Raw genomic sequence first — 23,294 nt, 5'->3', positions numbered from 1 at the left:
TTATCTGTCTGAAATCCGACCCGACCCGAAAATTCGGGTTTGAAATCGGGTCGGTTTTCCGGGTCTCGGGTCGGGTCTCGTTTTTTTTTTTTTTTTTTTTTTTTTTTTTTTTTTTTTTTTTTGCTGCTGTTGTTTGTTTTCCATGAGCATTTAGTTACCATATTCCTTTTTGTAATAATAATCTCTCATTAAACAAAAAAAGTCCAATATCAAATCATTTTAAAAAAATAATTATACTATTTTAAAAAAAATCCAATATCAAATCATTTAAAAAAAAAAAATTATGAAAATAAAAGCTAAAATCTACTTAGCAAGCCACATTTACGACTATTAAATGGATATACACGATAAAAACACAAAACCAACAATATCTTCATTGAACCATCAAAGTATGATATCTCTTCTTTCCATTCCTTCTATTATGCAACTCCAAAGCACACCAAACAAAAGAAAATAATATAGTCCTCCACATTCCATTCATTTATAACCTATCCACTCTAATTCATTTCATTCTGTTGTGTACTCTCCAAACAGTGTTAGAACTTTGAGAAAGCAAAACAAATGCATAAAAACCAACACAAGCACTAAAGAGCCGGAAATGAAAAACTATGACAAGATATCTAAAGCTTTACATTACAACAAAATGCTTAGTCGTGAAACAAATTACAGCAATCCATTGCTGGACAGAATGCTTAATTGTCAAAAAAAAGTTTCTTTTCAGTAATCCTGCATGTAAGCACTTCTTCAAGCTCCAACATTAAACTTGGCTTCATACACATGGGGTTGCTGCAAAAAAAGAAATATTCTTTTAAATTCTGAATGGATGCAACTAGTTTTAAAAATTATAACATAAAATGGCCAATAAGACACGAGTACGGCACCCTAAATGAAGTGTCCGTACTTCCTAGTGTGTAAATTACCAATATAATCTATCAAACACTTTTACAAACTAAAAAGTTGTACCTGGTGGTTGTGGTGTTAGGCTTTTGCTTCCCCAACTTTTTTTATGTTCTCAGTAAGCTCTAAAATCCCACAACTATAATTAATATAAAGTCCAAAAAAAAAAAAAAAAAAGCAAACGATAAAAGAATGTTAGATATGTTGTATTAAGTAACTGATTCCTTCAATATAATTGGACACTAAAGTTTCATAATTTCCAAGGAAACAAATACAAAATTATTAAAAATTATTACTGTTCAAGAATTGAAGATTCTCCATTTCCTGAAATGTAATTCACATAACTTGAGAAACAATTACTATTAGATACACAAACAATATATTAAACTATAATAAGATATAAGAGAAACATTCAAAATTTATTAGTTTATGTTATTAGACTAATATATTAAACATATTTTTGTGATTCTACACATAGCAGCAAAATAGAGTCTATTGAGTATTAAAAACAAGGCAAGGAAGAGATCAAGTCAATAAACATACTCAAAGAAAAATAAACAAAGAACATAAATAAATGTTTTGACAAAGGAGTAATTGACGGGGATTAAAATGGCAGTGGATATATATATATATATATATATGTTGATTAGGTAATGGTACAATAGCATATTAATCATTTAATATATATTCCATATCATCCACAGGAGAAATCCCAGATTTTCTATTAGCCTAAATGGTTCTTTGGTGGTATATTTCCAAGGAGGAAAAGCTGAGACTGGGAGATCCCTTGTGTGCTGCTGTGACCATAAAGAAATGCAGTAATTCATGCTGGCAGAATAAGGAGTGAAGAACAAATAATGAGAGGTATCAAGAAGGAAGTGAAGTGTATAATGGAAAGCAAATGCAAGGCTATTGATTCAGTTCTTAACAGGATTTTATGTGGAAAGTGGGGCATTAGTCCTATGTGCTATGCAGAAAGTCTTGATCTGACTGTGATGATCAGTGAGGGTGTTAGAGTTGAGGTTGAACAGTGACTTGGGTTGTGGGATTGCGATCCCAACCTGATCCTATAGAGGATTCTACCATAAGGAATACTTCTGGGTAATTTCCACACCTTTACACAGAAACCTTGGATAATTCTGGTAGATCATTCACTATCAACAGTTAGCATTACAAAACAAAAGGCAAAAATAGTAGGCAACATAGAGACAGAGATAGAGGCAAGTGAATAATATGAGATCACAAAATTGAGGCTGAACCATGAAAAGGGAAACAGTGTTACCTAGTCAAATGTTGGATACATATCAAAGCTCGACCACCTTTTTGTCATAGCTAATGCATATATCATCAGCTACTACTGCCTAATACCGAGTAAGAAAGACAGAGAACAATTAAACCAGTAGTCAAGAGGTTGACATTGCCAGTTAAGGAAATTATTAAAAACAGAGACAAACAGTCACAAAGATGGAGAACAATCAAACAAGTAGTCAAGAGGCTGACATTGTCATTTAAGGAAATTATTAAAAACAAAAACAAAAACAAAAACAAAAACAAAAAAACTACCTACAAAAACAATCAGACAAAACACCAGCAAATGCTTTTGGAACAACGAAACCACTCTAGTACAGCAAAAAAAATTATTAATTGGGTCAAATTACATGACACAATATAGGACATGGAGTAGGTCCAAAGTCCAAACTCTAGAAGTATTTCCTTTCCTTCCAGGAAAGACCCTTTAAAGAAAAATAAAAAAAACAAAACCCAGAAATGATGATTAGATTAGGTGGAGGAAAGTAAATAGATATGATTACAAATCTTCACCAAAAAAAAAAAAGTAGCAGGTTGGCACTGCCAACTCCATCCCCACTGCACTAATTAAATCCTCGCATGCTTGCCACTACATAAATATATATACACATATTGCTCTCGGCTCTCCCCATCTCCTGCATTGTACTATTGTAGTACAGAATTGATTAATACTTTAATTCAGTACTTCAACTACCCAACAAATTATGGAGTTTGGAGATTAACTACTTACCAGAATAGTTACTTGGTGGTAATTACCGGTGGTGGAGCATTGCATATATTAGTTGCAAATTGCAAGGAATGTAAACATCAATGTGTGTTGACAGAACAGAAGTGTGTAATTATGTTAAATGTCAATAAATAGAATTTTTAGCTAAAATCAAAACTATTACATGTGAATATACCAGCAAAAAACATGACATACTTAAAGGACATGGGTTCTTTGGTTTAAGAAACTAAAGCAAACAGTTTAAGTACACGAATCCAACAGAGAAACAGAGTAAAGCTTTCAAAGATTTTGTGGCAGAGAGGTCTTTTACCTTGGCGAAAAGCAAAATAGTGAAACCCCAGAGAGAGGCAGAAGAGCTCTTTAGTTAAAAACCTGAAAAAAATTCGAAATGGGTCCTTAAAAAAACGATTCAAGCCAAACCCACATCACAAAAAGCAAGAAAATCAAACCCAAACAGGATATTCACATAGAAAAAAACCCCAAAATCCGAAAGTATTAAAAACCCAACTATATTAACAAGAAACAGAGATAACAAATTAACAAGAAATAGGTTCTATGACTTACACAGAGACAAATGGAGCAAATAGCTTGAAACTGGTTTAAACCTTTGAGGAATAAAGAGAGAGGTGAGGGAGGGAGGGAGGCAGAGAGCTGAGGGAGGCGGAGACTGAAGAGAAGAGAACGTAGGGTTTTTTTTTTTTTTTCAGAAACACAAGAATCGGGTTCAGACTAAGATATTTATAGGACCCGAAAACCGACCCGAACCCGACCCAAAACCGAAAATAACCCGAAAATGAGACCCGAAACCCGACCCGAATATTCTTAGACCCATCCAAAGCATATCGGGTCGGTTCGGGTCGGTTCGGTTTTTGAGTGGGCCGGGTCAAGTGCTCAGTCCTAATAATATTTACCAAAAAGAAGGAATATATATAGATATATATATCCTAGCCTTTGAGCACTCCTTCAAAGTCTTTTTGGTTTTTTGAATAAATTTTAATAATTTACATTTATTATGATTTAAAATTACTATATTTTTAAATTATAAAAAAATATTTAGAATTATGATAAGTATTATACATTTATAAGTGAAAAGAAAAAGAATTTCACATATAAAACTGAAACTAAAGGTTTACAACAAATAAAAAAGAAATATCAAATTTTCCATCTCCATGCTTCAAAAAAAAAAAAAAACTTCTGGGCATCCAAAATATTCTCTCCAACTCACAATATACCTTCTTAGGACCAGCAAAACTCAACTTCCTTTGCAATACTTTACAAATCAAATTTGTCTTTCAAACAAGAAACAAACTGACTCGTGTACTCTCAGTTCTCATTTCAAGCCAAACTTCTCAAAAAAAAAAAAATCTTTTCCTTTTATCTTGATAGTTCTAAACACGAAATTTGATCCAAATCAAATATTTACAACTAAATCCACTCACGAATTCCACATATACTTTCCAATTAAACAATGGGTCAATCACAACCAAAAAGATTCTTTTTTGTTTTCCCATTTTTGTAAGAGATTTAAGACTAAATGGAGTGAGAAATGAGTGTTTTTGCTGAGTTGAGCTAACCTGACCAAGGTATCACTGCCAAGAAATGATGGCAGCGACAAATGTTGATGAAGTGAGAAAAAGAGAGAGAGGGGGTGGACCGGCAAAAAAAAATGGTTGGGATTTTGTTTTGTTTTACTTGGGTTGGGGTTGTGGTTAAGTGCCAACTGTGGTTAAGTGAATTTGGTGACTTAGGATGGTCATGTGAGATGCATATGGTCCAGGACAGATGTTAGCTTCACATGTTGCCACATAACACTGTCTGTAGTAACTCCTACAAACATGTTTGCAGAAAATCCATGTCCTTTATAAAATGAGAGCCTTTTAACAATTTATCTGATACATGGTCGTCAGAGACCAGGATATTCCGGGATTTCAATCCCCTTACCAATGAAACATATAATTTTAATTTTTTAATTTTTTAATTTCATAGGGAAGTTTAGATAATCCATTTTACAGAGTGTTCTCTGCTGAATTAGAAGTAGAAAAAAAATGGAACAGGTAACTTGGTGCAATATTATGAGAAGGACTACTAACACATGGCCGCGTATCATAGTAAGTATGGTAGGTCTCTGTCTAAGAAAGATCCTAGCATCAAGTACATAAACATGTCCCATGTTTCCAAGGAGAATCAAAGCTATTTTATATATGCCGTTGTTCCGCATACAAATTTGCAAGATTTGTTTTGAATGTCACTTGGAACTCATTCTTTTAGTATGGGATGGGGATTTATACCATTGGAACTCGGTTTGGAAGACACTTATGCAACTTTGTGATGTTGTGGGTATTTTCGGGGACAATGGCATCTGCAATGATCAAAATGTTTCTCTTTGTGATTGCCTTAAAGGATTCAATCAAAGGATCCAAAAAGTTGGAACTTATCCTTCTACATTAGTGGGTGTGAGAAAAGAAACCTTTTTCAATGCTCAAATGACAACTTTCTCATGATATCCATCATGCGCTTTACAAGAGCACAACAACATCCAGCTGTCAAAACCATTGAAGAATGCAGATTAAATTGTGTAAGCGACTGTTACTGTGGAGCTTCTCTTACAATAATGGATATTTAATTTACGAAGGAAAACTTATGCGTCTCTGATCACCCTTATCTAATAATGAGTTAATTGGAGATATTCATTTTCACATCTCAGCATTTGATGAAATGGGAAGTAGAAGTAAAACCAAAAATTCAAGAAAGGTTGCTTGGATTATTGGCGTTCAAAGGTTGCTTGGATTATTGGCGTTCTACTCTTTCTTTGCCTCATTTTCATTGTATTGGGAGTATTTTGGAGGAGACATTCCATTGGTGTACAAGTGGATTCTTCTTTGATCATGTTTAAGTATAAGGATTTACACAAAGCAACAAAAAATTTATTGCACAAAAAATATTGTTACTATAATTTATTACAACAAAATATTTGTTGCGAAAGGTTACCACAATAGTAATTGACCACTTGTTAGGTTCTAAAAGTTTTAAAAAATTGGCAAATCATGAGCACAAAGTTGTCTAAGTATAGATCTTAGAGTCTATAGAGTTTATTAGACAATACTCAAGGTATTACAAGTTAAAATACAAGAACATTCAAGCTGTAGAAAGGAGAATTCAAATTGAATAAAATCCGACCGATCGAAAATTAGATCTGACCGATCGAAAATCGCAAACATGAAATTTCTACAGAATTCTATTTCAGCCCAACCCAAACCCTACTTAAACGTTTTGGGTTTCAAGTGAAACACTTTTAGTATATAAAGGAAAACCCTAACTACATTTTTAGAGCTCTTAGAGACTTTGGAGGTGCTCTTGTAAGATCTAAAAGGTATTGTGTATTCCTCTATCAAAGTCACTATCGGAAATCATTCTCATACCATTAGAACTGGTAGATCTGAAGTTGCTGTAGCAAAATCAACAGTAGCTTAAACCTTCAAGGGTGGTCTTGGAATCACAAATTGGAGAATTTGTATTGCTAAACCTTTGAATGGGATCTCAAAGTCACAAACGTGGGAGTTTGTGTGCTACAAATCCAAGAAGAGAAGGAGTTTGTAGATTTGGAGTTTGCACATAGTCGTGTCAGTAAGTTACTATATGAGGTAGTAATAGATTTAGGGTTAAATCTGATTGTAAAAAATTCAATTCTCTTATAGTGAATTTACTTTACCTTGAGGATAGTTAGGTCAAATCATCTCCAAGTTTTTACCTTGAAACGATTCGTTTTATTGGTTTTCCTAGGTCATCATATCATGGTGTTATTTACTTTTCCACTTTTATGCATAATATGATATATACTTGTTTAACCTAGATCTGAATAATAAATCTAATAATCAACTTGGTTAATTAGGATTAATTAGGTTAAACAATCTGTTTTAAGGGGTCTAAACGAACAAACACCACCCAAGGCAATATCAAGGAAGTAAGCACATAACAAAGAGGAAAAATTTGGAAATCAAAAATTATAGCGTGAAAAGTTGCAAGTTAACTACTTAATAAGAGAGGATGTATCCACCAAAAGCAAACAATTCCAGTATCACTTGGAAGGTGTACGATTACCTTATCAAAATCACATCAAAATTAAGACCTAAAGCATATTCAAGTTCATGTATTTGCGTTTTTTTTTTTTTTTGTCGATAATTCAATATATTCAAGTTCTCTTTTTATTAAATTATGTTTAATTTAAATTTCTTAATGACTCATTTAAAAAAAAAAAAAATTCTAGAGCCGTCTCACATATAATAAGATAATTATTGTTCTTATATATTTCTCGGTAGTTATTTGTAGAAAAGCAAAGGAAACAAAGTTTGGTACTAGTAGTTGTAGTATTTCGAAAGTCTTCAACAAAAAAATTGAAAACCAAGGACTAAGGATTAAGAAAAGCCTGCTTCAATGCCACAAATATATCAATCTTCTTCGAGATAGAATATCAAAGTTAACAGTCATTATTAATCATGTATAGTGGTATATGGAAGAGATTGAACCATGTTTTCTAGCAATTCTGCTGCCTTCCGAGACTGAACCAGATCATGCACTGTGAAATACTCATTTGGATTGGTCCGGCCCAGAACCACCAACAAGAGAATTTATACATGGAATTAGAAGCTGACTTCCTATATCGGCTGCGTACGCAACAATGAGAAGCCGAAAGATAAAATTAAGGAATGAAATCGCGTTTTGAGTTTGAATTAATGGCAACGAACAGTGTCAAAAGGATCCAAGAGCCAACAGAAACTCACTTATTTTATTTTATTTTTAGTTTTAAAGGCTACCAAACTAAAAGAGGTAAAGAGAATATTAGGTGAAGATCTTGACTACCTCTTGATGGCATCATGTTGTAGAAATCAAACTTGGAAACTTAACATGCAAATGATGTATATACATGTTCAACATGTACTGAGGCCGCCAATTAATGTTTGACTATTTTCAGCACTGATATACTATTAGTTTATTTCATTATAAAAAGAAGATAAAGGTTAATGATCCTGCTAAGGGAGAGAGAAATTTTTTTCTCTCTCCATCAGTAGGAGTTTTTGTTTCTCATGCCTCGGTACAAGTCCTCTCTCTCTCTCCCTATTCGGGTATTTTCTAAGTCTCCATACCTTTCAAGGTCCCCTCAACAACATGGATCAAGCTACCATTGGAGAACTTCTACATTTTCATCTCACCAAGTTTGAGGATGATGAAAGCTCCACTTCAGCCATGAGATCGGACATCCTAGAGGAGCGCGTGCGAGCTTTCAAGTCCACTCCAAGACTTGCCTGGAAGATGGGTTTGGATCTAAGGTATGTAGATAGAGAAATAAAGATCTTCCAGTTTTATTTCAGATCTAGTCTTCAAATGGAGTGGCTTCCTTCCTTTTGCTTTACTTGTGGTGTTTTGGGTTTTGGGTTTTGGTGGGTTTTTTCGGTCTGGGTCTCAAGATTTGTCCGATTGGAGGAAGGGGGTTTTTGAGAAACATTGTGCTGCTTGCCGAGGCGAGTAGGAGGAAGAAAGAAGAAAGGAAGATACCGGTTTTCAAATTTCGGTGGCTGTTAGTCCGGTGAGCCTGGGTACGGAGAAAAGCAGTTGTTCAACTGCGCTGGCAGTGGTTTGCTCCTTGAGCCCAGCACCCTCCTCTGTTGAGCACTCACGTGTTTCCCAATGGTCCTCTAAGGCCAAAAATCGGTTTTGGGCTTTCAAATATTTTCTTCTTTGGCCCAAGGACTTCTCAGCCCGAAAACCACAAGTAATATCTCTCCTTTTAATGAGCCCACCACTAGAGCCCAAGAAAAGAGACCCCAAAAATGTTAATATGCAAACTCAGAAATATTGTTGGGCTCTCAGGTTCATTGAGGAGAGTGGTGTGTAATTGTTTGTGATTTTCTCCCAGTGTTTGTATGCTTTCTCTGTTGTAACTCTTTTCAAGTTGAATTAATATTTCATGCTTTCTTATCCAAAAAAAAAAAAAAAAAAAAAAAAAAAAAAAAACTAAGATGCATGCAATTGCAAACAGACAAACTGGTGGTTGAGCTTTGAAAATGACTCTCATCAAATTCAAACATCTTTTCTTTCTTTGGCTTTAAAGTTTAAACGCAATTAATTGAGAATATCTTGTTATTCTGAATCCATGAAAAGAATAAACTCAAGAAAAGAAAACAAGGAAATGATATGATTCTCGAAACATACAAAAAAGATCAAATATGAATTTTTTGAAATGAAAGATGAGTACAAATATAAGAGACGGTGTCTCATATTTTGAATAAGAAAGTAATATTGCGCTCTATTATAGAGGTCTCTTTAGTAAGAATAATTTTAGAGAATCAATCACACACTTAATTTTGTAACTTATTGATTTATGCGATTGTAAGTGCTAGATATGTTCTTTCTTGTGCAACTTACTACTTTATGTTGCCTACTCACAAATCACAATTACATGAGCCAGCAAGTTGTGAAATTTGATGAAAAAATGGTTGTATTCATAGGCGGACTGTTAAAAACATCCAAACAAGGTTTATTAACTCACCCCCACCATTCAAAGTCCAAACACCTTATTAATGATCTATCCTAGGAATCAATCAGGCTAAACTTTATTTACAGCCGATGTCTCCTCATCCACAAAAATATAAGGTGCGTAACGCTTCCGTTTCAAAACAGCTAAAAGAGGAAATAATTTCAACTCCACTGATCTTGTGATTTGTGACATGCTATTTCAAATTAATTAATGGACAAAATATTAAAAATTCTTCAAAGTTCAAACCCCAAGAACTCTTCCATTCCAACTTGACTGGCCCATATACCATCCACTTGGCACTCATGACGTTTTCTATTCAAACTTCTAGTACTATTATTGGCAACGAGACTCAAACTCAATATCCCTATATTTAATCTTTTATCTATGAATATTTATGCTTGGCACATCTGTTTTTTCTTCTTTTCTTTCGGTGCTCTATCTTACCACCCCCCCCCCCCCAAAAAAAAAAAAAAATCATTAGGATTATATATATATATATATATATATATATATAAGTAAACTGGTTCAAATCGTTACAATTCGACAAAAATGATTATAGTCAAAGATCACAAAATTTTATACTCAAAAATTTCAATTTATTATTATTAATGCATTAAATGAAAAACATACTTATTGTATAAACATTACCTAATATTTTACTATGGTGAGTTGAAGACAAGAGGTAGTAAGCACCATAGTTGTCAATATCGTATAATACGTATTATATTGTGTACAAAAAGTTTCATTTCGTAAGGGCATATCGTAAGTGATCATGAATCGTCCAATACATAGGTGCATATCGTATGAATCGTATCGTATTGGTAAATCATACATATTGTCCGATATATAGACATGTGAGTTTAAAATGGGTTCTTTTGTTAAAATTTGTGATTTTATTTGATTTAAACAAGTTTTCAGATTTTGTTAACACAAAATCATTGGGAAACTTAATTGAGTCTAATGAAATAGCAAGTCTATGAGTTTTTTTCCTCCATTCTCTTTCTCCTACAAAATTTAGACTATACTCATAACACTCACTTTCACATGTACAAATTTATTTTTTATGTCATTAATAATATATTAAATGAAAATATAATTATTTTTTATTTTGTTATTATTATTTTGAGTCTAAAAAGCTAGAATGCCAGGAAAAATATAAAGAAAAATTATTAGAATAAAAAAACCAAAAAAAAAAAGAGTAAATGTTGATAATAATAAAGAAAATGTCTATGAAAAAATAATTTTACAAAATGCTGAACATGATGATAACATGGACTTAGATGGAGTTGATTAGCCAAGATGTATGTATATCTATAATTATTTTATAATTTTATTAGGTGTTTGTGTATCTTACAATACTTGATTCGATACAATACACAATACAAAAAAAATCAAAAATCGATTCATAATACGATTCACGATTTGACAACTATGAAAAGTGCATATGATATTTGTTGGGGGAAGCATTGAAGAAATATTGTGGTCTGTATTGAAGAAATGTCATGGGTCTCACCAATAATTTAATTAATAGAACCTACAGTTATGTAAGAGGAGGAGCATGTATTTATAGTAATCTGGAAGTATCCAATAATTACCCTATATATAATCTTTGTTAAGGGCTCATATAGAAACTTATGATAAAAAATTTTATAATCCTGAAATCTAGACCTTCCGTACCGTAGCATGGAATCTATAAAATATTTTCCTCTCCTATAGACTCATGATAAGCCAAGTTCCTTTCATTAAAAAAAAAAAGAAAAAAAAAAAGAAAAAGAAAAAGAAAAAAGAATAAGCCAAGTTACATCTTACATATTGATAAACACATTAACTTTGTTTTACGTATGCTCAAGAATTGACTTTGAGTGCAGGATTGATGTCTACTTGACATTGTTTGAATTATTGCATCTTCTTGATAAATCAAAATATAACACGTCCTCATTTTGGTATTCATCAATCATTATGCCCTTTAACCTTTCTTTGCCTAATATTAACTCATCTTCAACATGGAATTTTTTGTTGCTTTGAATTGCATCTTCTTGATAAAACAAAATATAACACTAACTCATTTTGGTATTCATCAATCATCATGCCTTTAATCTTTCTTAGCCTAACATTAACTCATCTTCAGTGCAGTACTCTTATAAATACCGTTAGTTGGTCATTAAGTGTGAAATCATAAACGAGATTATACATTTATACCCTTAAAACAAGCTCATAGTTGCCATTTTGTACATGTATTTAGACAATTTAAGAGTATATGACATCTTAGTCAAAAAGGTGTATATGACATCTAGGTCTAGATATTCTACCAACCAAATTCATTACTTTGGAATAAGGAGAGGAGTTCAAGTCTACATTACTCAGAGAAATCAAGCAATTATTTGAATGAATGATATTAGAGATATTATAAATTTTATAACATAAGGCTTACAAAGATGTATAATTAATCACAAAAAATAATTTAAAAATACATTTAATAAGTTATTGACGTCCACAAATTTGTAAACTTTTCAAGTAAAATTAATAGTATTTCTAACATTTTCCTATTTGAATTATTTCTTGCGATTAGTGACACATATATTTATAAGGGAAAATACTAGAGATACAAATTTTTTTACAAAAACTTTTACAAATTGATGATGTGGTAAATGATTATAGATAAATAAAAAAAGTAATATTATCAGTGGGCCCAGATGAGAGAAGTAAAAAGTTGACCATAACAACAGTTTGTAAAAATGTTGTAAAATAGTTTATAAAACTATGGCATTACTCTATTTGTAAAACCCATATATCTAAAATTGTATTATTTCTAACATTTTTCAATACTTTGAAACTTCTTAAAAGTAAAAGAAAATTATAAAACTAACTTCTTTTTTCCTATATCTCTAAATTTTTATTTTTTTAGATATATCAAATTTTGCCCCAAAATTTGGGGCATTTCTCTAGTAGGGCCTAGGCCGGCCTTAGTAGTGACATGCACAACTTTTTCAAAATGCATGGAGAACGAAAGTAACCATTCACCGTACCATACGGTAGTTATTCCAATCAGATTGGGATGTGTTTGACAAATCCTCTACCATGCTATCACTGATTTAAAATGTGTATATAAACCAGGTCTATATTGGCAAATCCATAGACAAAGAAGACATAGGGAGAGATGGACAGAAGGAAAGGTTCTCTTGAAGAAACACCAACATGGGCTGTCTCAACTATTTGCTTGTCCTTCTTTCTGCTATCTTTTATGATTGATGCTGGTCTCCACCATCTAACTGAGGTATAAGTTGTATATGGTTATTTGATCATTTAATGTGAATGGGACTATGGGGTCTATAAGGGTGTGCCTTAGATGATGAGGTTGGTTTGCATGCTTCAGTTTCTCAGGAAAAGGAGCAGAAAAGCCCTATATAGGGCTTTGGTCAAGATCAAAACAGGTTAGTACAAGCCTAGCATCCTGCAGCAATAAGAAAAATGAAAGAAGTATAAGACTTGTCAATAATCTTTCTATTATATTGGTGAGAGTTCAAGTTCATTTCTAGTTCTTATAAACAAATTTTGCTCTATAACAGGTTTGATTACTAATCATTTGTTCACTAATGTTTTGAACTTATCATAGAAATGATGAATTTCGGTTTCATATCATTGCTTCTTAAAATAACGGAAGCACCCATATCAAAAATTTGCATCACTCAAGCTGTGGCAAATTCTTTTCATCCATGCAAAGATCCTGTCAAGTTAGTAGAACCAGTTTTCTCATCAGAGACACAAATTTCAGGATCAAATTCCAGTGCAATACTTTCTAATGAAATCATGGATGATAATTACTGTGAATCAAAGGTAAAGAATATCAATTTTTTGTACTTCATCAATCTCCAATAATCACTTATAATTTTTTTTACGAATATTTCACATGCTAAAACAATTCACTAAAAAAGACTAATTGGAGTGTCCTTTTGGACATTGATGAAGGGGCTTATGAACTTAAGATATTAATTACTATGAGTCTATGATACGAGATTCACTGCTTCTAATATTTATTTTTCTCTTATTTCATAGGGAATGGTTTCTCTGGTGTCAAGGGAAGGAATCATGCATCTAAATGTCTTCATCTCTTTCTTAGCAGTGTTTCATGTTTTGTACTGCATATTAACTATGTGTCTTGGGATGGCCAAGGTATTGCAAAACTTATACGTTAGCTAGTTGTTGGTACTTTTCACCGTTTCATTCAATATATTAGAATTTTGGTTAAATAATTAAATTCACAATTTCCTAATAACTTCAACTTTTGAGACAACTGGTAATTTAATATAGTATCAAAGCAGGAGTTTCTGAGTTCAATCTCAGTCTCTACTTTACCTCTCATTTAAATAATTAAAAATGTCATGTGTTGGGCCCCTCATAATAAGTTTGGGTCTACATGTGAAAGCGAGTATTAAAATTATGGTTAAATGACTAAATTCACAATTTTTTAGTGGTTTAAGTTTAATTATGGTTAAATGACTAAATTCACAATTTTTTAGCGGTTTAAGTTTTTGGGATAATAGATATTTTGTCAAAAAAATATATTTTTGATCTTGAATCTTTGTTTTTTTTGGGGGGGGGGGGGGGGGTGTGTGTTAAAATCCCTTTGCATGGTGACATGAATTGTTCTCATCATGAAAGACAATCAATTGAAAAGCAATTCTTTCAACAAATTATCTGTCGGGCCCAACAGGAATAAATTTTGGTTGGTAAAGCTTTAATTAAGTCAAAATATAAACAACTCAAGAATCATAATCCCCAGCAATATAACAAAAAAGATAGAGAATATAAGCACATTCTTTCCTCAGCTATTGCTAGTGGCTCTATCTTTTTTAAAAACTTAGGAGTATCCTGATCTATACTTTTTTTTTGTAATTTATCTCTTCTGATGAACAAATACAACTGTGGAATACATGGAGGATCATAAATTGAACCTACTTTATCTTAGGAAGATAAATAAAGTACTTCTTTTATTACTCGGTTTTCTGTTGAATATTTTATTTGATCAATTAATTGAATAAACATTAATTATGCAGATCATTACATTTCCAGTGTATTGAAAGATTTTGGAGAATGGAAAGTGGAAGTGATATGTGGTTAAACCACTTAGGTGGTGTTTTGGCTTCTAATATTTAGTGGACAGTTAGAACTTAATTTTATGTGATGTAAAAAAAATTAATACGCTATATTGGATTTACAATATTTTTCTAGTGGTTCGAACATAATGAATTATGATGATGATTGAGTAGTTATAGAGCTCGATTATGTTTGGATTGTATTATAAATATCACTTAAGTTAGTGTAAAAGTGCTTAAATAGTATTTTAGATGTTGAATTTTAAGTTAACCCGGCCATTCAACCTAACTTAGGGTAAGATATATGGATAGGTTTAGGACGGGTTTCAGTTTTTCAAATTTAAAGGGGAAGAGTTTGAGATGGAAAATTTTTGATGGGTCTGGGATTGGAAAGGGCTTTTTTTTTCTCTCCCAAACCTGGCACATTCCCATTCTGACCGGCTCTGCAGCATCTTTAATCCTATCCCGTATTTAAGTCTTGTCAGAACTTAATCATTATCAAGTTCATCATTTGATGGTGACATTCAACACATCACATTAATCAACAGCCTTAATCATTAATTCTTATCTCTCTTTATCATTATTACTAAATACTTATCAAGTGTAGTGCCCCCTTGTAAAACATAAAAAGAAAAGTAAAAATGATCATCAATTTATTTCATATTCTTATTACTATGACAGAAGATTATAAAAATAATTTCTTCAGGTGGCCACTGTAATTTATGTTGCTTTTAACTTTTTGAAAATATGTATATGATAAACAGATGAGTAAATGGAAAGCATGGGAGGAAGAGGCTCGGACACTTCATCATCAGATTGCTAATGGTAACCTATATTGTTTCTCTATGTTATTTTCATTGCTCTATGTATTAAGATGGCCCTCCTTAGCTACTCCAGTGAATTTTTATTGTTATAGTCAATTTTGCTCCCAACTGTTGTACCTATGCAATGCAAGTCATAGCAGTGACTGCAGCGAAGGCTAGAATGAAATTACAGACATTCTTAACTATTACTGAATTTTAAAATTGTTAGAAATACTGAATGATTGTATTGTATTTCTTAAGTAATAGAATATACATAAGTGCCTTTATATAGGAGGCAGAGTGTGCAGTATAAGTAAGTGTGCTATATAAGTAAACAAGGTGGGCCTAAAGCCCACATACCCTAATACACGTTAACAAAAATTATGGAGCAATCTTTATTCCATATTGAACATAGGCTGCCCGATCAAGGCCTACTATCCTTTTTTACTAGAATCATGAAGACAATTCCACAAAGATGCAATGAATGATCTCAAAGCCTATACTGCACAGATAATGTGAAAAAAAACATCAGCACAAAAAATTATTGGAACCTCATTCATCTTTACAGTTATCATTATGCATTCGATAATTTTTTTGTAAGTTTTATATCTGTATTCTGGACACAAGAGTATCACATTTATTTTTTGACCAACATCAAACTAGATGGATAAAGGAATTTATATATACAAGACATCCTACAGAAGTATAATTCTAATCATAAACAAACATACACAGCATCAAATTCCAAATTGTATCCATAAAATATTTATTTTAATGATAATTTCGTATATACAGATGCAAGGAGATTTCGGCTTACCCGCCAAACATCTTTTGGGAGACGTCATCTGAAGTTCTGGAGTAATCACCCCCTCTTACTTTGGCTGGTAAGTGAGTAGAATATCAGCACCTAACCTGCAGCAATTAGTTCAATATAAGTGCCAAATGACATGAATAAATTCTCAAAGGTGAATGATATCTAATGATTTCAGCACGTAGTTTCAATACGTTTATTCTTACATCTTCTTTCATCCCCTTCTTCTTTTGAGCGGGTGACACTATTTTGAGGTATTCAAAGGTTTCAAATGCATAGGCAAACTATTTTGTACAAAAATGCAATCTGATTCATTAGTGTACATTGCAAAAGATTCTACCTCAAAAAACACGGGGCGGGGGGGAGGGTGGGGTGGAAAGAAGCAGAAGGAAAAAGAGACAAAGATAAGTGCCTGAGAATAGAATGTTAAAAGGATTTCTCTTGTGACTCTGAAAATGTACCTAATTAGTGTTTGCTAAAAATCAGGCTGCTCCTCTTCAATAGTTTAATTGAAGCCAATTATTAAAATTTATATATATATATATCACCAAATACAATGGTTTCATCAAGCAATTGAAAGCCACATTTCCTTGACTATGGTTCCAAAGAAACTAATGACATTTTCTATTCTTTAGGCTTGCTTCGCTCGACAATTCAGTGGTTCAGTCTCAAAAACTGATTACTTAACTCTTCGCAATGGGTTCATTATGGTAAGTCAGATCATCAAGACATTTTGGCTGAGAAGAAAGTATGTAAAGCTATGGATACAATCTTAACTCTAAAAAATGTAAAGATTAGCTTTTAATCATCATAGCAAATTAAGTGAAGCTAAGGCCATCCGGCTGGCAACTCTCCACCATATTTTGGACCTTCATAATCATAATTCCAATATTTCTCGTGAAATTAATTTTCCACCATGTTAATATATGAGCACCTCCTCAGACTACACTAAGTTGAAGAATGGGACGGAATGCTCTGTTTTTGTGACAAAAAAGAGTGATTCTTAGCTCGGAAAAACAGAGAGTTTGAGGCCTGGCTACCTCGAATTAGCCATAGAATTTTCTGTCCTCCTGTGTTTTTTTTTTTTTTTTTTTTTTTTTTTTTTTTGTGCTTTTTTTTATGCTTCTTTTGTTGATTTCTTTTTCAATATGGGAGGCTCTGTTTTTTTCTTCGTTGAATCAAAAACATTTGAGTTTTCAATTGAGGAAGGTGGTTCTTATTTCTTATTACGGATCTTTGAGAGAGGCCATACCTCAATGCGCTCTGTGTTTATGGGGAAGGAGAGTGCAAACCGTTTTTTGTTCCACTTGGAGGAATTAATTTCAAAGCAATCACCTGGTCATTATGCAAGAACGATTAGAGAGGGTGGTACTGTTTTCATCCTTCAATTGGGGTCCAACGCCCATGGCACGTTTTTAATGGTTTCTGAACTTCTTCATGGTCGATGGAAGGGTAACATAGTGATACCTGAGGGTAGGGTGGCCATGGGTAGGGTATGGATCGGGTATACTCATACCCTACCCGAAATGTTTGCCTATGGATACTCAAATACTAATACTCATTAATATCCATATCCAATCTTTACCCGAATGTATTATCCATGGATATCGATACCCTACCCAAAACCCATTTAAAAAAATGCATTGAATATCGTAAACCTACCAATCAATAAAGCAAAAAAAATTAAAAATTAACCAATTCAAATTATTTACAGATAAAAAGAAAAGCTACCATTATTATCGAATGGTAAAGGAAAATCGGTCCAGAGCTCGGGTCACGTGGAAATCTCCGAAACGAAATTGAGAACATCATCCGTGACTCCAGGAACATCATCGTCGTCCTTGTCTTGTTGAAAAGCTTCTTCTTCTTCCTCGTTGTTTTTGAACTGTAACAAGTTGGAAGCGAGCTTTAAGATCTCACTCACAGCTTTGGTACTGGACAGAAGGGACAACCTACTCTTCAAGCTCCCAGCGATTTCAACAAGATCGTTGCGGATTCCAACAAGAGCTTGAGATTGTGATTGCAATTGTGATTGTGATTCTGATTATGATGAGGGATCAACGGCTATGATTGAAGAAGGTGGTGACGATGATGGTGGTGGTAGGGCTAGGAAGTTGGTGACGCCGTGGAACTGGCAGCCGATGGTTTGGCGGTTAATTTTTAATTTTTTTTTTTTGAATGGGTTTGATTAGATTGTGTTTGTGTGTCAGAGGAGAGGCGGAGAGCTTTGAGAGAGAAAGAAATATAGGATTTTTGAGTACGGTTTGGGTTTGGGTAATATCCATATCCTACCCGCAAAATTTAGGTAATATCCAAACTCTATCCGATTACCTTCTACCCATGAAGAACTGGGTATTACTTGGAAAATTTGGATAGGATAGGGTTGGATATCCATTGAGGGAAGGTTGGGTAGTGGCTGGCATGGCTTTGGCCTAAACCTGAGGAAAATTTTAAAACCAGCTTCTCCACCAAAGGCTAAGGCGGCAGTGATGGTTGACAGACCTCATAACCACGGCGGTGCTAAAAATAAAGGCAAAGCATCCACAAGTATTCCCAAAAGAGATGCCTTAATATCCTATGCATCGGTGGTGGAGGGGAAACAGAAAAACATCAGTGGTGGAGGAGTTGAAGGAAAGAATAAATCTGCATTGGTTGGGGTGAAGATTTTGTCAGATTTCAGCCGTAATACCTGCAAGAAAAGTATCCTAGGACAGAGGGAGCAACTTGGTGAGAAGCTTTTGTCAGATCTCAGCCGTAATAACCATGAAACTTGCATGGTAAGTACTCTAGGACAAAGGGAGCTTTTCGGGGTGAAGGTTTTGTCAAAGATAAAGGGAATTGAAAGTGACGGGATAAAATCTGAGTTGTCCTTGGATCTTTTTATGCGTATGGAGCGTGAGTTAGATGGGAGATGGGCTATAGTGTGGTCTGAGGTTAATGAAGTGGGTCCAAAACAATCTATAAAGCCCACTAGTCATAATTTTATTCCCTTTAGCCCTTTTATTACAGCTAAGCCCAAATCAATTTGGAGGCCACACCAAAGCCAAACTTTGGTAAACCCAACCCAGTATCAGAACTTAAAATCTGAACTCGTAGCCCAAGTACTGGGGTCTCAAGTTCAAATGCAGATGGAGATCTCGCTTCCGTTAGAGAGACTAGTGGGTGCGAGCTCAAGTGTTTGTGGTGACCCAGTCATCGGAAAAGAATCAGAGTCAAGGTGTAGCTCCAACATAGCTAATCTCGACTCTAGCAAGGTTTTTTTTGGGTCCACAAGCCCCCGGTGCCGAGGTAACTCATGGTTTTGGTTCTCGGGTCTTTGGGTTCACCAGTGATCTGGTGATAAGCTTGACAATGGTAGGGATTGAACCTCCGATTTTGAAAGAGGTGTCACTGATCCCTTGTCAGCAGCCATGGGTGGTGCTTAATAGATTTTCTCCTCTCTCAAACTTGGGTGATAGGATGGAAGTTGAGTTTGGGGAAAAGGAAGCTTATGAAGAAGTTCGGAGTAGTCCTTATCATGATACGACAGATTTAGTTGGGGAATTTCAGACAAATTTTGGGCTTCACATTCTACCATGGGAAACTAGTGGGGTGGTTAACAGTGGTTGTGGCAGTGGAGTGAAAGATAATTATATGTTGGATTGTGAACCTCTGTCTCATTGGGTACCTAATGATCTCAATGAGGGTTTGCTGGTTTAGGATTCTGTAGAGAGAACATTGGTGACTGAGTCTGGTCCACCCTTGAACTGGGTGTCCAAGTTGATGATTTTATTTTTTTTTTATTTTTTTTGTGAAATGGTGGGTTTCCTTCTTGTGAAACATGAAGCTCAATGTTTGGCTCTTTTTTGCATTTTGGAACAGGAATGTCTTAAGGTGAATAACGATAAGGTGTCTAAGCGACTTGCAAACTCAGGGTCATGAGGTCTCAGGGAGCTTAAGGGGCTTATTTCTTTTGTTAATTATGATGGTGTCTCTTCTAGGAGTAGGAACAGAGCTTCTTCGACTGATATGGGGGTTGTTGGTAGTTTTAAATGACTCTACGACTACTTTCTTGGAATGTAAAGGGGCTTAACAATCCCCGAAGGAGAGAGGTTTGAAAGAATCTTCTAAAAGAGTGGAAGTGTGATATTGTATGTTTTCAAGAAATGAAAGTATCTTCTATTAATGTTGCTTTTGTTCGGAGTTTATGGGGTAGTCCTTTCATTGATTGGGCTGTTTTGGATGCTGTGCAAACTTCGGGAGGGGTTTTGCTGATTTGAGATAAGAGGGTATTTGAGAAGTTGGATGTTATTGCTGGACAGTTTTCTGTCAGTGAGCTAATGGGTTTAGATGTGAGAGAGGAGTTAGTGGGTCTTTCAAATGAGGAACAGATTCGTTGCCTTCAACTCAAAGGAGACATAGAACAGTTGGCTTTTCTTGAAAAGACTTCCTGGAAGCAAAAGTCTTGGGCCTTGTTTGTAAAGGAGAGCGATAATATTACCCGGATTTTTCATAGATTAGCAAATTCTCATAAAAATGCTAATCAAATTAAAAGGATTGAGGTGGATGGTGTTCTTTATGAGGATGAGTCTAATGTGCGCTCTCAAATAGTTCTCTTTTATCAAGGGTTGTATAAGGAAACTGAGGTAGGGCATCCTACTATGAATGAGTTAGATTTTGCTTGTATTGAAGAGAATGAGCAGTTATCCTTAGAAGAGTTCACGAAGAAGAAAGTCATCCAGGTATTAAGGGAGATGGAGGGTGATAAAGCCCCTGGTCCTGATGGTTTCACCATGGCTTTCTTTAAAAAATGTTGGAGTGTTGTGGAAAAGGATGTCATGGATTTTTTTGATAACTTTCATTGGCACTCTGTGTTTGAACGGTCTATGAATGCTTCGTTCCTCACTTTAATTCCTAAGAAGAGTAATGCCATTAACATTAAGGACTTTCGCCCCATCAGTTTAGTAGGTAGTGTGTACAAGCTGCTGTCTAAGGTGTTGGCTAATAGGTTGAGGGTGGTTTTGGATAATCTCATCTCTAAGACTCAAAATTCTTTTGTTGGGGGAAGGCAGATTCTGGATTCAGTGCTTATTGCAAATGAATGCCTAGATAGCAGGTTGAAGAGCAGAATACCAGGTATGGTCTGTAAGCTGGACATTGAAAAAACTTATGACCATGTGAACTGGAAGGCCTTGTTTTATTTGTTAGGCAGGATGGGTGTTGGGTTAAAATGGAGGGGTGGATTAAGGCTTGCATTTCGTCTGTCCATTTTTCAGTCCTGGTAAATGGATCTCCTTAAGGTTTTTTTTGGAAGCTCTCGTGGGTTGAGACAAGGGGACCTACTATCCTCGCTTTTGTTTCTTTTGATAATGGAGGTTTTAAGTAGACTCTTGAAGAAGACAGAGGAGTTTAATCTTATTCAGGATTTTCATGTGGGAGCTGTGAACTCTGTTGGTGTGTGTATTTACCATCTGTTATTTTGTGATGCCTCTAGGGAACAGCTGCTATCCATAAGGTTGGTGTTGTCTTGTTTCCAGGCTTTTACGGGTTTGAAAGTCAATGTAGGGAAAAGTGAGATTGTCCCTATTGGGAAGGTGAATAATCTAGGTGCTCTGGCTAATATTCTTCAATGTAGAGTGGGTAGTTTGCCTATGAAATATTTAGGGATGCCTTTGGGAATTTATTTTAAGATAGCCTTGATTTGGAATCCTATTTTGGAGAAAATGGAGAAGAAGTTATCTGGGTAATGGAGAAGAAGTTATCTGGGTAGAAGCATCTCTATTTATCTAACGGTGGTAGGCTCATGTTACTTAAGAGTACTCTCTCAAGTCTCCCAACATACTTTTTATCTCTATTTACTATTCCTAGAGCTATGGCTGCTAGATTGGAAAGTATTCAGAAGAATTTCCTTTGGGGGTCTTCTAAGGGGAGTTTCAAATATCCTTTGGTGGTTTGGGAAAATGTGTGTTTACCAGTTGGGATGCGCGGTTTAGGGATTAGAAGTGTGGTGCCTTTATATCAAGCTTTATTAGGGAAATGGCTATGGAGATTTGGTCATGAAGTTACCCATCTCTGGCAGCGAGTTATCTCCACTAAATATGATGAGGGTCAAGGAGGGTGGAGCACTAATGTTTGTAGGAGGACTCATGGGTGTGACTTATGGAGAAGCATTCATGAAGGGTGGGAGAGCTTTTCTTAGCATTTGACTTTTGTAGTAGGTGAAGGCACTTGTATCTGCTTTTGGCATGATATGTGGATTGGTGATAATACTCTAAAAGATCTCTATCCTGAGCTCTATGTATGTTCAGTGATCAAGGATGCTTGTATCTCTGAGGTTTTGTTAGAGTGTGGAATTTAAGGTTTTATAGAGCTTTTGAAGATTGGGAGTTGGCTGCATCTTTTTCTCTACTTCAGCTTATCCAAACTCGTATTCCTCAGGGTGATAGCAGAGATACTCTTCACTGGCGGCTAAAAGGTAATGGTAAGTTTAACAATCGATCTTACTACCATGCGATTCGGGGTGCTTCGAATTCTTTGTTTCCTAGGAAGGGTGTTTGGAAACCAAAGATTCCTAAGTGCGTGGCATTCTTTATGTGGACAGTTGCACATGCTCAGACTCTCACTTTGGATAATCTAATGCTTAAGGGTCGCCCTTTGTCTAATAGGTGTTGTATGTGCTGCTATGATGGGGAGTCGGTAGACCACCTTCTTCATTGTCCTATTACCCATTCCCTATGGACTTTTATGCTTCAGGCCTTTGGTATTCATTGGGTTATGCCAGGATCGGTGGCGGGTTTGTTATCTTGTTGGCATCAGTGGCTTGAGAAGCATAATTCGGACATTTGGAACTTGGTTCCAGGGTGCTTAATGTGGATAGTGTGGTCGGAATGAAATCGTCGATCCTTTGAGGATAAAGAGAAGACGTTGGATGAGTTAAAGGTTTTATACCATCATAGTCTTTTGGAGTGGTCTCATTGTTGGGGTTTTACTAATTGTTCTTCTCTCTCTGAGTTTTTGTCCTCTCTTAGCTTAGTTTCGTGACTTTCCTCTATTTGTTGTGGTGTTTGTTTCTTTTATTTCTTGTTGTTCATCATCATGAACTTCTTGTATTTTTCATTTTTCTCTCATTTATAATAGTTTTCTA

At 34.7% G+C, this 23,294-nt stretch overlaps 1 protein-coding gene and 1 long non-coding RNA gene across 2 annotated transcripts in view; one reads left to right on the top strand and one right to left on the bottom strand.

The window, feature by feature from the left end:
* Positions 1 to 372: 372 nt before the first annotated feature.
* Positions 373 to 3,792, bottom strand: LOC115954942. The gene is made up of 5 exons (XR_004083984.1): positions 3,497 to 3,792; positions 3,243 to 3,304; positions 2,180 to 2,258; positions 964 to 1,036; positions 373 to 786 (listed from the first exon to the last, which is right to left on the bottom strand). It is a non-coding gene; the product is annotated as an uncharacterized LOC115954942 (long non-coding RNA).
* Positions 3,793 to 12,596: 8,804 nt separating this feature from the next.
* LOC115958239 (MLO-like protein 12) overlaps positions 12,597 to 23,294 on the top strand; it is a 19,439-nt gene continuing 8,741 nt past the window's right edge. The window contains exons 1-4 of the mRNA XM_031076638.1: positions 12,597 to 12,738; positions 12,838 to 12,895; positions 13,078 to 13,298; positions 13,518 to 13,634. Coding sequence (XP_030932498.1) covers positions 12,622 to 12,738; positions 12,838 to 12,895; positions 13,078 to 13,298; positions 13,518 to 13,634 — 513 coding nt within the window. The 5' untranslated portion in view covers positions 12,597 to 12,621. The remainder of the gene's footprint in view (positions 12,739 to 12,837; positions 12,896 to 13,077; positions 13,299 to 13,517; positions 13,635 to 23,294) is intronic.

The sequence above is a fragment of the Quercus lobata genome, chromosome 8 (genome assembly GCF_001633185.2).
Source record: "Quercus lobata isolate SW786 chromosome 8, ValleyOak3.0 Primary Assembly, whole genome shotgun sequence".
NCBI classification, from domain to species: domain Eukaryota; kingdom Viridiplantae; phylum Streptophyta; class Magnoliopsida; order Fagales; family Fagaceae; genus Quercus; species Quercus lobata.
The sequence above is the reverse complement of the archived record's forward strand: the minus strand, read 5'-3'. Positions and strand labels throughout refer to the sequence as shown.